General features: G+C 42.1%; 1 protein-coding gene across 1 annotated transcript in view; it reads left to right on the top strand.

Annotated features, from left to right (window-relative positions):
* LOC126469997 (uncharacterized) overlaps nucleotides 1-16259 on the top strand; it is a 406280-nt gene that overhangs the window by 79130 nt on the left and 310891 nt on the right. Inside the window, exon 2 of the mRNA XM_050097453.1 lies at nucleotides 14959-15202. Within this exon, the coding sequence (XP_049953410.1) occupies nucleotides 14959-15202 (244 nt within the window). The remainder of the gene's footprint in view (nucleotides 1-14958; nucleotides 15203-16259) is intronic.

Here is a 16259-nt window from a genome sequence, read left to right on the forward strand (position 1 = left end):
AGTTGTTTTCTACTTACAATAGGGTATGAAAATGTATTTTTGTCAACATGCGGAAGGTAGATTGAACTAACTGCCAACTGTAGTTGTATGAGTAGGGTACTTATTTGTGATGAGACTCAAGGTTTCTTTTCTTTGAACTGTTCAGCAACTGTTTCATCTGAGACAGGGGGTCGGTAAAAGGAGCCAGTTATTAATTTATTCCGGTTGTCGAATATAACCTCTGCCCATACTAAGTCACAGGAACTATCTGCTTCAAAGTCGATTGTGAGCTTACATTATTTTTCCTTAAGTTGTCCTTGTTTTTGTTGTAGTGCAGATAGTTAGAATTACGGCTTTTCCCTCCAGAACCTAAGGTGCTTTCTCTGTGACCCTGTAAATACCAGAGCTAAACAATGTAGTACAACAACGTACGTTACAAGCATAGCACTCTATATTACTTCATTTGCTTATTTCTTACATTTTAAAATTGCACGTCGACTTTAGATGACATGTCAATCATAGATGTTCTTATCTCTATTTAGTGAACGTGTTTTCAGTTATGTTTTAAACATTGTCCCGCTACACCTTATTAACTAATGTTTTTAGAGAGTAAATTAATATGGAGTATGTCGTTCTTCTTTTCAAACATTCACAAACCCATTTATTCATTCCCTATTGTCTTTTGGGTATGCAGTTGTAGCTATTAAAGTAGGCACAAATGCAGTGATAAAAAAGAAATGATTAGCGTACATTTGCATTCACGTTTCATCGTTCCCTTTTTGTTGCTCCCATGCCGATGGACTGTTTCTATCGCAATCAGTAAGCGTGAAAGGAAGCTACCGTACCGACAGAGGAATCTATATTTATACTTGGCAGAACTAATTACATACTGTCATAATCGTCAGTATTGCTTTCGTTTCCCAAAAGATATAAATATTTCGATTTCGGAAAAGAAGCTCTGTATTTGGCCAAGATGTCGAAGAAGAAGGACCCTTACGTACTGGTTGTATCGAGTAAGATGTGGAGACGGCGGTTTGAAAGCGGACAGAAGTACGGGGAAGGGCGTCCCTTACCTGAGGGATCGCTACCTGGCTAGGGGCAAGTGTGGCAAATGTTCGGCGTGGCAAATGTCCAGCAGTCTCTGAAATACCCCCAACAGCTAATGAAAATACACACAGATCAATTTAATTACATTCCTCGGTGGTACTGTCTAATAGCGACATCACTGTGGCCGATAGGAAAAAAAATTAGCTTGTTTTATGCAACAACGAAAATTTGGAAACAGTTTGTAGTTTCACAGGTGCTCTATGTAACTACCAGTTTTGTAATGATGGCGATTAAAAATCAGATTGCCGTTTTTTATAACATCGTATGATTTACTGTTTCAAATGTACGTATATGAACTTGAACACCTAAGAAATTACATATCGAACAGGAACAAAATTGTCTCTAAATTATTCCATGTTACCGTAACAAAAATGAATCGACGTGTTTCGGATCAAGTCCGCTTCGTCTGCCCGAGACAAGATTCCGTGCTTCACTGAAATTTCTTTCACTAGTCGAATTTGTTGCTAGAACACAAAACATTCTTCTCGCTAAGTTAGATAGCGTGGGAAAGAAAGTACGGCTATGCTGTCACCTCTCAAACTGGTCATCGTCGTCACCATTATCCATTCGGATTATTTAAAAGTCAACATCATCGGAAGGTTGAGTATGGTATGGTCCTCTGTCTAGTCACTCCGAAAACGGAGACTTCTTTGGCTTCCGAGCGCGGCTGGCATTCACTCAGCGACCCCAAATAAATATTTACAGATATCACAAAAACAGAGTAAGCTACTACTGCCACGTTATAATTTTATGCTAGCTTATCAGGAACTGATGTTTCATCACATATCTCATTGACAGTATTTAACATCACATCTCTGTCAGACACAGAATTTTCAACAATCGGAAGGACGATCACAAAAATGTCGCTATTCTGTGCAATGTTCGAATTTCGACTTTCTCATCTATGACATGGAAACAGCCCTCTTTCAGCGCTCGTAGTACCTACAGTTAACAGCCGTTAATACGACCGCTGTACTGTACGGCCAAAATACCGGTGCCACTGAAACTGGCGTTATGCAGTTAAGTGTAATTTTCATTTGCTGGACACGTAGCGTGTATTAAACAAGAGAACTGGGTCTGCAGTAATTTAAACGTACCTCTGTATCTTCGGGCCCTGTATTACAATGATTTACCAGTTTGTGCACCAATAATAAACAAACTGAACTGTTGGACACTTCTCGCCTACCAGCATTCCGATTGCATCTTTGAATGGCTCTAAAACGTAACGAGTTCTTTCGCAGTTATGTTGTCGTAACCAGTAATTTTTTCAGAGATGCCTCCCTCCAGAAGCATTTCCACAAATTTGTCGTACCACCTAACTACAGACTGCAGCATCCTAAAAATAATGATCCACTTACACTCCGTTTCTTGCTTCAAGCTTGTCTGTATCGAATTTACGTCATCAGTTTTCGTTGGGAAACGGACAATCTCTTTGGCAGCATAAGCCGTGGAATAAACACTGCAACCTCATTTATCAAATAATCGTCATCGAAAATTGCATACATAATGCTGAAAGGCTGCAGTGCCTTGCATATATTACCGTCTCGGTCAGTGAGAAATGAAGTCTTAAAACGATGGGGTTTACTCCCAACAATTTGAATAACGTTTTCCCAGTGTAGTTCTCAATAAATTCCCCATTTTTTTTCTCAGAAAAGAGAGCTGTCACCCATACTATATTTCGAAGGGGCTAATCTTGATAAACAAAGTACGCAGTAATAGATATGTTATTCATTTTCCTATATGTATCGATCCTATAACTGACATACGGCTGGGAGAGCGGTGTGCTGATCACATGCCCCTCCATATCCGCATCCAGTGACGCCTATGGGCTGAGGATGACACGGCAGCCGGTCGGCACCGTTGGGCCTTCATGGCCTGTTCGGGAGAAGAATTTTTTTTTTAATCGATCCTATATCCGCTGTACATCAATATGCATTCACGCCTATGGTCTGGATAATGCTGGGCATCATACTCTCCCATATATTATTTGCTTCTCTTTCACTTTTTCGTGATACTGTCTTAAGATGAGGCAAGATGTTGGAGACGTCTACATGTACCAATTCTGAACAGATGTTTACAAGCCCCTGACATAAAACGCGAAATCCTACATCTAATGTTAATGTAAATTGAGGAAGATCTCTTGCACATATTTCTACGCACCTCTTTAATTAAAATAGCTTCCAGTGAAACGAGCAATGCTTCAGAACTTACACTTTTACTTATTCTGCCTTCAGATGTGTGATGGTGGATTCGTAAGAACACAGCACTTGCTACAGTACACGTAACGTACGTTCTTCTCAGTTACTAATGAAAATTTCTTCCAGGCGTTGTTACGACCATTTCGCACTCAGAATATATTCTTTAGAATCAAGTTTCGCTTTCGCACTGTCCTTCAACTCAGGTTCACGCGCCGTGATTCTAGATAGGGCGACTGAGCGGCTCCATGTAACTCTAGTAGATGGCCGGCAATTCGAGAATGAAACGCTCGGACGAGCTTCAAGGAAGTCGAGTGCAGTTGCCCCCTCTTCCCCTTCCGCCAACCCATCGGCCAATCCGACCAAAGCGACTGTATCGACATCTGCCGGACTTACGCAGAACTCCATACACTGAGCAATTCGAGAGAGCATAAACGTCAAATGCAGACCTCTACTTAGCACAACGCTCTCCCGACAGTAGTCGGCTTCCCGGACCTTGAAGCCATTATTTCTCACTGAAGTAGCTTCTCTGTCGGCCTCACGACGATGGTCCTCCGCATAGTAATCAGAAACCCTGACGACATAGTGCGTCAGGGAAGGCAAAGGACTTAAGAACAGTTAATCGGAACGCATAGTGTCTTAAAAAGACGCATTAAGATGAATACCAACAGAAGTGAAACAAGAGTAATGTAATGTTGTTGTTGTTGTTATGGTCTTCAGTTCTGAGACTGGTTTGATGCAGCTCTCCATGCTACTCTACCCTGTGCAAGCTTCTTCATCTCCCAGTACCTACTGCAGCCTACATCCTTCTGAATCTGCTTAGTGTATTCATCTCTTGGTCTCCCTCTACGATTTTTACCCTCCACGCTGCCCTCCAATACTAAATTGGTGATCCCTCGATGTCTCAGAACATGTCCCACCAACCGATCCCTTCTTCTAGTCAAGTTGTGGCACAAACTTCTCTTCTCCCCAATCCTATTCAATACCTCCTCATTAGTTACATTATCTACCCACCTTATCTTCAGCATTCTTCTGTAGCACCACATTTCGAAAGCTTCTATTCTCTTCTTGTCCAAACTATTTATCGTCCATGTTTCACTTCCATACATGGCTACACTCCATACAAATACTCTCAGAAACGACTTCCTGACACTTAAATCTATACTCGATGTTAACAAATTTCTCTTCTTCAGAAACGCTCTCCTTGCCATTGCCAGTCTACATTTTATATCCTCTCTACTTCGACCATCATCAGTTATCTTGCTCCCCAAATAGCAAAACTCCTTTACTACTTTAAGTATCTCATTTCCTAATGTAATTCCCTCAGCATCACCCGACTTAATTCGACTACATTCCATTATCCTCGTTTTGCTTTTGTTGATGTTCATCTTACACCCTCCTTTCAAGACACTGTCCACTCCGTCCAACTGCTCTTCCAGGTCCTTTGCTGTCACTGACAGAATTACAATGTCATCGGCGAACCTCTAAGTTTTTATTTCTTCTCCATGGATTTTAATACCTACTCCGAACTTTTCTTTTGTTTCCTTTATTGCTTGCTCAATATACAGATTGAATAACATCGGGGAGAGGCTACAACCCTGTCTCACTCCCTTCCCAACCACTGCTTCCCTTTCATACCCCTCGACTCTTATAACTGCCATCTGCTTTCTGTACAAATTGTAAATAGCCTTTCGCTCCCTGTATTTTACCCCTGCCACCTTCAGAATTTGAAAGAGAGTATTCCAATCAACATTGTCAAAAGCTTTCTCTAAGTCTACAAATGCTAGAAACGTAGGTTTGCCTTTCCTTAATCTTTCTTCTAAGATAAGTCGTAGGGTCAGTATTGCCTCACGTGTTCCAACATTTCTACGGAATCCAAACTGATCTTCCCCGAGGACGGCTTCTATCAGTTTTTCCATTCGTCTGTAAAAAATTCGCGTTAGTATTTTGCAGCTGTGACTTATTAAACTGATAGTTCGGTAATTTTCACATCTGCCAACACGTGCTTTCTTTGGGATTGGAATTATTATATTCTTCTTGAAGTCTGAGGGTATTTCGCCTGTCTCATACATTTTGCTCACCAGATGGTAGAGTTTTGTCAGGACTGTCTCTCCCAAGGCTGTCAGCAGTTCTAATGGAATGTTGTCTACTCTGGGGGCCTTGTTTCGACTCAGGTCTTGCAGTGCTCTGTCATACTCTTCACGCAGTATCGTATCTCCCATTTCATCTTCATCTACATCCTCTTCCATTTCCATAATATTGTCCTCAAGTACATCGCCCTTGCATAAACCCTCTATATACTCCTTCCACCTTTCTGCTTTCCCTTCTTTGCTTAGAACTGAGTTTCCACCAAAGCTCTTGATATTTGTGCAAGTGGTTCTCCTTTCTCCAAAGATCTCTTTAATTTTCCTGTAGGCAGTATCTATTTTACCCCTAGTGAGATAAGCCTCTACATCCTTACATTTGTCCTCTAGCCATCCCTGCTTAGCCATTTTGCACTTCCTGTCAATATCATTTATGAGACGTTTGTATTCCTTTTTGCCTGCTTCATTTACTGCATTTTTATATTTTCTCCTTTCATCAATTAAATTCAATATTTCTTCTGTTACCCAAGGATTTCTATTAGCCCTCGTCTTTTTACCTACTTGATCGTCTGCTGCCTTCACTATTTCATCCCTTAAAGCTACCCATTCTTCTTCTACTGTATTTCTTTCCCCCATTCCTGTCAATTGTTCCCTTATGCTCTCTCTGAAACTCTGTACAACCTCTGGTTCTTTCAGTTCATCCAGGTCCCATCTCCTTAAATTCCCACCTTTTTGCAGTTTCTTCAGTTTTAATCTACAGCTCTTAACCAACAGTTTGTGGTCAGAGTCCACATCTGCCCCTGGAAATGACTTAACAATTTAAAACCTGGTTCCTAAAGCTCTGTCTTACCATTATATAATGTATCTGATACCTTTTAGTATCTCCAGGGTTCTTGCATGTATACAATCTTCTTTCATGATTCTTGAACCAATTGTTAGCTATGATTAAGTTATGCTCTGCGCAAAATTCTACCAGCCGGCTTCCTCTTTCATTTCTTAGCCCCAATCCATATTCTCCTACTATGTTTCCTTCTCTCCCTTTTCCTACTCTCGAATTCCAGTCACCCACGACTATTCAGTTTTCTTCTCCCTTCACTACCCTGAATAATTTCTTTTATCTCATCACACATTTCATCAATTTCTTCGTCATCAGCAGAGCTAGTTGGCATATAAACTTGTACAACTGTAGTAGGCGTGGGCTTCGTGTCTATCTTGGCCACAATAATGCGTTCACTATCCTGTTTGTAGTAGCTTACCCGTACTCCTATTTTTTATTCATTATTAAACCTACTCCTGCATTACCCCTGCTTGATTTTGTATTTATAACCCTGTATTCACCTGACCAAAAGTCTTGTTCCTCCTGCCACCGAACTTCACTAATTCCCACTATATCTAACTCTAACCTATCCATTTCCATTTTTAAATTTTCTAACCTACCTGCCCGATTAAGGGATCTGACATTCCACGCTCCGATCCGTAGAACGCCAGTTTTCTTTCTCCTGATAACGATGTCCTCTTGAGTAGTCCCCGCCCGGAGATCCGAATGGGGGACTATTTTACCTCCGGAATATTTTACCCAAGAGGACGCCATCATCATTTAACCATACAGTAAAGCTGCATGCCCTCGGGAAAAATTACGGCTGTAGTCTCCCCTTACTTTCAGCCGTTCGCAGTACCAGAACAGCAAGGCCATTTTGGTTAGTGTTACAAGGCCAGATCAGTCAATCATCCAGACTGTAGCCCCTGCAACTACTGAAAAGGCTGCTGCCCCTCTTCAGGAACCACACATTTGTCTGGCCTCTCAACAGATACCCCTCTGTTGTGGTTGCACCTACGGTACGGCTATCTGTATCGTTGAGGCACGCAAGCCTCCCCACCAACGGCAAGGCGCATGGTTCATGGGGGGAGGAATGGAATGTAGTAGAATTAAATCAGGCGATGCTGCGGGGTCGGGGTTAGGAAATGAGATACTAAAAGCGGTAGAGGAATTTTGCTATTCGACCAACAAAACAACTGATGACGATAAAAGTAGAGAGGATATAAGATGAAGACTGGTATAACCAAGGGAAACTTTTTTGAAAAGAGAAATTTGTTATCATCGAATACAGATCCAGGTGTCTGTCTCGTGTGTAGCCTCATACAGAAGTGAAATGTTGACGATAAACAGTATAGACAAGAAGAGAATAGAAGCTTTTGAAATATGGTGTTACGAAAGAAGGTTGAGGATTAGATGGGAACATCGGGTAACTAACGAATAGATACTGAATATAATTGAGGAGAAAATAAATATATGGCAGGACATGACTAATAGAAGGCATCGTTAGATAGCGCACATCTTGAGACATTAAATAATCGACAGTTTCGCAATGGAGGTTATTTTGGGGGTTAAAAACTGTAGAAAGAGACCAGTGATTGAGGTCGGAGGTTTGCCCGCTCTGCAAAGCAGGATCGGCGGCGATCTGTAGCATATCTGACGACATAGTACAAAGCTGGTACAGGCACTAGCGTTTTAGACAAGCAGTTCACCATGCTACGTTGAAAATTTGGGAATTTGTGGTAAGGTCTTATGGATCCAAACTGTTGAGGTCATCGGTCCCTAAGCTTACACTCTACTTAATCTAAATTAAACTAACTTACGCTAAGGACAACTCACACACAACCTTGCCCGAGGGAGGACTCGAACCTCCGATGGAGGGAGCCGCGCGGACCGTGACAAGGCGCCTTTTAGAACGCTCGGCTACTTCGCACGGCCGCTTTGTTGAACATTGGGCTCTGCAGCAGACAATCCCCTCATGTTTCCACCTCGTCCCACTGACATAATTCGGTACAGGAGTCCCCAACCTCTCTGAGACCATTATCCCTGAGTAAAATCAGATATTAGCTAGTACCATCCCTCCTCCTCCGGCCCCATCCCCACCCCCCGTGCTCATCAACATTAACGCCTAACTAAATTTCAGAACGAAAAATATTTTTAACACTTCTGTTTTTAAAACTATGAATCATAAATGGCATTTAGTGCTTGTAAGTGTTTTATTAAACCACTAACTAATGAATCAATGAGATAATTGTTATCGCTTATTTCCAACAACCTTTTTTTTATAGAATGATGAAGCAATTCTCACTGCTTCGCGAGTGCTGTCTACAACCCCTCCTCAGAAAGCAAAGCCAACTCTCCACACTGAGAATACACACTCGTTTCAAAACATGTTTCCACTACACCAATCCTGTCCCAAGCGACATCTCTTTCAGCAACACCCTGCAGCCCCATTTAAAATCAACCAAATTAAATTTTGTGCACTATATTTACGACTGTTGTTTGTAAATCGCTTGATTGTTGAGCGCCTTGCTCATGAAATGGCAGAAATTGGAAAACTGGCTGCGAATGCACTGAGTCTGACAAATGCAGCTAATAATGATAATAATAATACTGTGTAACCATTACATAATTACTTGTTTGCTGTCAGTTGTTCGTTTATTGTTGCGGAGTGGATAATGAAGCAATTTTTGGTCTATTATAGAACTATCTACAAATCAGAGTAGGAATTATCATGAGATTTTTAAGAATACGTGATTCATACGTCTCAGTTTTACTGTCATAGATGGTTGGTGCGGGTATGCGTGAAGCGGGTGGACTACTTAAGGAATATGTTCATACATTCCTTACACAAGCTATAATCTCTTGCACATGATCTTAAGCTTTACTCCTAGTGTTTGAAATAAAAACTGTAGCTATTGGTAACTTACGTAATCAGTATTAAAGCCTTCCAAAATAGTGATCGTTTAAAAAATAATTCAGTTTCGTGACTAAAACACAACAGAATCCTTTTGTTTTTACCCTTCAGAAAATTGCATTTTACCCCTCAGCGGTGATAAGCTCCAGGTTTGGAACCACTGATCTACTACGACTGCAATAGCCATGGGATAATCGAGATTGGACCTAGGGTCACTGGAAAGGTCTCGCCTGGTTGGAAGAACCACATCTCTTGTTAAACCAGGTCGATAGCCACGTCCGAATACGCCATCATCCAGGCGAAACGCCGGCATTAGTGGCCGAGCGGTTCTAGGCGCTACAGTCCGGAACCGCGCGACCGCTATGGTCGCAGGTTCGAATCCTGCCTCGGGCATGGATGTGTGTGATGTCCTTAGGTTTAAGTAGTTCTAAGTTCTAGGGGACTTATGACCACAGCATTTAAGTCCCATAGTGCTCAGAGCCATTTTTTGAACCAGGCGAAAGACTGTTCGAAACATGCACCGCGCCACGGACTCAGGCTGGTGGGAACATTATTAAGCTATTTTGGGGACATTCACTGATATTCTATGCGACCTATGATGTTAATCGAAAGCGTCGTGACAGCTGTGGGCTACGTGAACATTATTGCGGATCATTTGCATCCCTCCATGTTTGATGTCTTTACTGACGGCGATGACATCTTTCAGTTGGGTAACTGTCAAGGACACAAGGCCTGAGTCTTACAACACTGGTTTGGGTAGCATGATAGTGAACTCATCGTGATGTCTTGGCCAACAAATATACCTGATCTGAACTCGGTGGAACACGTCTGAGACACTATCGGGCACCAGCAGCTTCACGCTCACAAACCAGTGGTCCGTAATTTTTAGAAATTGTGTGATCTCTGCGTTGACAAATGGTGCCATATACTTCTGGAAACGTACCAAGGAGTTATTAAATCAATGCCGCGCCGAATCACTACCAAGCCTAGTAGGCCTATCACCAGCAGCGCCTAAGTCAGCGTTATTCTATGCACGTCTGCCAGGCGCAGGAATACAGAAATGGTTCAGATGGCTCTGAGCACTATGGGACTTAACATCTGAGGTCATCAGTCCCCTAGAACTTAGAACTATTTAAACCTAACTAACCTAAGAACCTCACACACATCCATGCCCGAGGCAGAATTCGAACCTGCGACCGTAGCGGTCACGCGGTTCCAGCCTGAAGCGTCTGGGCAGGAATACACTTCTCCCTAAAGCCTGTGCTGCCCTTACCTTTCTGGTTCTATGAACTCAAACGCTCGACTCGTAGTCCACAGTAACGATTGAGATTGTGTTGTGGTACGTTCTTATTGCACTAAATGGCAGCTGAAAAACTCTTTGATCAATTGATGCTATTTTGTTTAGGACTTTAATGCCTCGCTGGCGGGCGATTATTACATGTGCATGAAATTTTTGCTTTTCGTCGATGTATATACCAAGGTATTTATATAATTCCTTTCTTTTCACAGGTTAGTCGTTTATTCTGGTTATGTGGTTTCTCGTTTTTGATAGTGTTCCTTTTAGCGACATGCTTGTATGTACTGTTTTGTGCGTTGCTATCGTTAGTTTGTTTTCTACGCACTGCTTAGTCTTTCAAGAACTTCCCTATTATTATACTCTAATTTCCCCCCTTGAGTTGGCGGATACTATAATTAGCAGATCATCTCCGTAGGCGATGCAGCCTCTAATGTTTTTTATACTCTAGGGCTGGTTCAGTGAAGACTCCATGCCAACATACTCGAACTCTGGTCCTGAAGCAAAGCTTTCGGGTAGCTTTTCACAATTTCCTTTTAAGGACGTTCTAATTCTACATACCTATCTGTGCAGTAATCTCATAGGCTCGTATAGAGACATCTGGGACAATCCATCTGTTTCGGCCGTTTGAACAGGGCAGGTCCCATAAAGTAACAGATTCCGCCTCAGCTGTATCAATCATTATACCTATAACATACTTGTCGTCTGAGATGTTCAGTGCGCTATTTATCGCATTCTCTGTGGATTTCCCTTTTTCTGAAACCGTAAATCGACATCTACATCTACATCTGCATCGATACTGTGCAAACCACATTTAAGTGCCTGGCAGAACGTTCATCGAACCACCATCACTATTCTCTATTATTCCAATCTCGTATAGCGCGCGGAAAGAATGAACACCTATATCTTTCCGTACGAGCTCTGATTTCCCTTATTTTATCTTGATGATCGTTCCTCTCTATGTAGGTCGGTATCAACAAAATATTTTCGCATTCGGAGGAGAAAGTTGGTTATTGGAATTTCGTGAGAAGATTCCGTCGCCTTTCTTTTAATGATGTCCAGCCCAAATCCTGTATCATTTCTCTAACACGCTCTCCTATATTTCTCAATAATACAAAACGTGCTGCCTTTCTTTGAACTTTTTCGATGTAATCCATCAGTCCTATCTGGTAAGGATCCCACACGGCGCAGCAGTATTCTAAAAGAGGGACAAGCGTAGTATAGGCAGTCTCCTTAGTACATCTGTCACATTTTCTTAGTGTCCTGCCAATAAAACGCAGTCTTTGGTTAGCCTTACCCACAACATTTTCTATGTGTTCCTTCCAATTTAAGTTGTTCGTAATTGCAATACCTAGGTACTTAGTTGAATTTACGGCTTTTAGATTAGATTGATTTATCGTGTAACCGAAGTTTAGCGAGTTCCTTTTAGCATTCATGTGGATGACCTCAAACTTTTCGTTATTTAGGGTCAACTGACACTTTTCGCACCACTCAGATATCTTTTCTAAATCGTTTTGCAGTTTGTTTTGATCTTCTGATGACTTCATTAGTCGATAAACAACAGCGTCATCTGCAAACAACGGAAGACGGTTGCTCAGATTGTCTCCCAAATCGTTTAAATAGATAAGGAACAGCAAAGGGCCCATAACACTACCTTGGGGAGCGCCAGAAATCACTTCTGTTTTGCTCGATGACTTTCCGTCAATTACTACAAACTGTGACCTCTCTGACAGGAAATCACAAATCTAGTCACAAAAAAATCAGACGATATTCCATAAGCACGCAATTTTACTACGAGCCGCTTGTGTGGTACAGTGTCAAAAGCCTTCCGGAAATCCAGAAATATGGAATCGATCTGAAATCCCTTGTCAATAGCTCTTAACACTTCATGTGAATAAAGAGCCAGTTATGTTTCACAGGAACGATGTTTTCTAAACCAATGTTGACTGTGTGTCAATAGACTGTTTTTTTCGAGGTAATTCATAATGTTCGAACACAATATATGTTCCAAAATCCTGCTGCGTATCGACGTTAACGATATGGGCCTGTAATTTAGTGGATTACTCCTACTACCTTTCTTGAATCTTGGTGTGACCTGTGCAACTTTCCAGTCTTTGGGTACGGATCTTTCGTCGAGCGAACAGTTGTATACGATTGTTAAGTATGGACCTAATTCATCAGCATACTCCGAAAGGAACCTAATTGGTATACAGTCCGAACCAGAAGACTTTTGCCGGCCGGAGTGGCCGAGCGGTTCTAGGCGCTACAGTCTGGAACCGCGTGACCGCAGCGGTCATAGGTGCGAATACTGCCTCGGGCATGGATGTGTGTGATGTCCTTAGGTTAGTTAGGTTTAAGTAGTTCTAAGTTCTAGGGGACTGATGACCTCAGATGTTAAGTCCCATAGTGCTCAGAGCCATTTGAACCATTTTTTGAACCAGAAGACTTTTATTAAGTGATTTAAGTTGCTTCACCACTCCGAGGATATTTACTTCTAAGTTACTCATGTTAGCAGTCGTTCTCGATTCGTATTCTGGAATATTTACTTCGTCTTCTTTTGTGAAGGCATTTCGGAAGGCTGTGTTAAGTAGCTCTGCTTTGGCAGCACTGTCTTCGGTAGTATATCCATTGCTATCGCGCAGAGAAGGCAGAAGAAGATGCTAACATACTTCACATACGACCAGAATCTCTTTGGATTTTCTGCCAGGTTTCGAGACAAAGTTTCGCTGTGGAGACTGTTAGAAGCATCTCGCATTGAAGTCCGCGCTAAATTTCGAGCTTCTGTAAAAAAAAAGAAAAACGCCAATCTTGGGGATTTTGCGTCTGTTTAAATTTGGCGTGTTAGTTTCGTTGTATCTGTAACAGTGTTCTAACCCGTTTTGTGTACCAACGAGGATCAGCTCCGTCGTTTGTTAATTTATTTGGTATAACTCTCTCAATTGCTGCCGATACTATTTCTTTGATTTTAAACCGCATCTGATCTACACTTATATTATTAATTTGGAATGAGAGGAGATTGTCTCTCAGGAAGGCGCCAAGTGAATTTTTATCTGCTTTTTCGAATAGGTATATTTTTCACTTATTTTTGGAGTATTTGGGGGTTACAATATTCAATCTCGCTACGACAACCCTGTGATCACTAATCCCTGAACTGTTTTGATGCTCGTAATTAACTCAGGATTATTTGTTGCTAAGAGGTCAAGTGTGTTTTCACAACCATTTGCTATTCGCGTGGGCTCATGAACTAACTGCTCGAAATAATTTTCAGAGAATGCGTTTAGCACAATTTCGGATGATATTTACTGCATACCTCCGGAATTAAACTGCAGGGGTCATGCCTACGATCTGTCTGTGGTCTCTTAGGCGGCGACACAGATGCTTTTCCTGTACTTTGGCTAGAGCATTTACCAAACAAATCGGCCTGTGAAGTTTCGGCTGTCGTGTGTCTTTGTCTTGCCCTTTTTTTTTTTTGATATAATGATATTCGAGATTTTCCATATTCTGGCCACCCGTCACTGCAAAAGACATGTCCGCAGCTCGTGGTCGTGCGGTAGCGTTCTCGCTTCCCACGCCCGGGTTCCCGGGTCCGATTCCCGGCGGGGTCAGGGATTTTCTCTGCCTCGTGATGACTGGGTGTTGTGTGATGTCCTTAGGTTAGTTAGGTTTAAGTATTTCTAAGTTCTAGGGGACTGATGACCATAGCTGTTAAGTCCCATAGTGCTCAGAGCCATTTGAACCATTTTTTGCAAAAAACATGCGTTTAATAACATTGTTATATATGGTACAATTTGGTCCACTATATGATGCAACACTCCTGTGGTCATTCTATCAGTCCCTGGTGCTTCATTTTTCTTTATCTTAATTATAGCCATCCTCACTTCTTCCTGGCCAAATGGAATCACAACACTGTTATATATATATATATATGCTTCTCTAGTAATTAAGAGCGAAGCTGCTGATGGTACTCTGCGTCTTCCATCGTCGTATCGTCTGGCAACAGAGTTCTCAGTAGGTGGAGGAGGGGGAGGCTATTGAACTGATGTCTCCCAGTCTGTCTTCATCGAGCCATCAGATCATCTCAAGGTTGGTAACATAATAGAGGGTGAGCGAAACTTGTTTCTTGCAAATTTTATGGAAAATTCCAAGCATTTCATACCATTTGGTCGTCAAGGTACGCCTCCCATTCTTCTACTCTTGTTTGGTGTAGTAGTTCTTTATAATGTTGCTTGATTGTTCGACAGAAATTCATCCTTCTTTTTTGTTCTGTTTCCCCTTAGGATCCCTGGTAGTATCTTCTCGCATGCCTTGATCTGCATCTCAAATACTGTATGGCTGGAGTCCACGGAATTTTAAACCCTTTTGAATTCCTAACATGTGCTGGGATCGCCTTTTCTTGCACCATCTGTAACGCTCGCACCACTTTCTCCGCTTTGGCGTCAACATGAAATCCACTTCTTTGCAATGGCTATATCTTGAAGTCTGCATTTAAAAATTCCCAACTGTAGATGAAAAGCATTATCAGGGAATCTCCTTGCGTGCAATTGCTAAGCTCTGGCTTGCATGCGCAGGATGTCATGTCTGCGCCGGAGCCGCAGCCGCCCCCGCCGCCGCCGCCGCCCCCGCAGCCACCGCCAGCGCTGCCCCCACGTCCGCCGCCTCCACGCCCCCGACCACGGCCACGACCACGCCGCTCTGCTTCCGGTGACGCGGTCGTCGATGCCGCTGACGATATCCAGCCAGACTCCTCGCACAACGCAGAAGCCACTTCCCACCCCCATGGGCCTCCTCCCGCCCTGTCTCCACCACCACAAGGTAAGTCTTAAGTCGGCCTCAAACGGATCTCTCCTAGCGGACCGTTGTCGATGTCGACTGGATGCTCAGGCAGTGAAAAAGGGCGAGATCTAGCATCTATTGCAGCAGACTGTAAGAGTTACGTAGTGGATATCATGAAGAACATGCCAGATCAGCATATGATTTAGCTAAATATCTTGCACCCTTACTGAAATCTTCTTCTTTTGCCTAGCTTCAATTGCGTCGAGTACGAGGATAGTTTCTTCGGGATTTGGCAAATATTATTCTATTATTAACACAATGACATCGTATTTAATTACCCTAGTGGTTGCTGTGAAATCGGATTTCATAAATATTAGCTAGTTTTTTTTTTTTTTTTCAAATCAGCTACTGTGATTGTTCGTTGTGCTTCAATTGATTTGAAATATCAACCAACCAGTAGCAAAATACAGGTATATTACACCTCAATCATGGTTTCGACAGCTTCAAACCTGTCTTCTTCAAAAAATGTAGGACGTAAAATCACATTATCCATAGTTAATGTGGGAGTCATTGACTCTGTCTAGTACATGTCATCGACTTAATTGCCATAAAGGTAGTAGCCATCTACTGTAGGGATTTGTTTCACAACTTTTAAAATGTATTTTAAAAAACACACTTACGGACACAGATATACAAAAAAAAGGCAAATGCACTACAACTGTAGAATACGAGGCGAGAAGTGATGTCATGATTGCATGGGCAGAAGTGACAAAAAATAGATAAAATTACCAAAATTGACGGAAAATTCGTATAAACTGAGGGAAAACACGCCAAAATGCGGGGAAATTAAGGGAGAATAAGGGAGTACTTGCATGTCTTCTTCTTGCTGCAGGAAAATTCTTGTACATGGGAATGAATATGTGACTGCAAGAGGAATACGAGAAAAACTTGACATGGACGCTCCAGGAACCAGGGAAACAGTCATTTTTCGTCGACAGCGATAAGACGACTGGAACAGAATGTTTAACATGGATGACCATCAAATTTAGAGTCCAATTGTGATCCCAAAGTTATTGGCAACCATCTTATAGATTTT

Source organism: Schistocerca serialis, chromosome 3, assembly GCF_023864345.2.
Source record: "Schistocerca serialis cubense isolate TAMUIC-IGC-003099 chromosome 3, iqSchSeri2.2, whole genome shotgun sequence".
NCBI lineage: Eukaryota > Metazoa > Arthropoda > Insecta > Orthoptera > Acrididae > Schistocerca > Schistocerca serialis.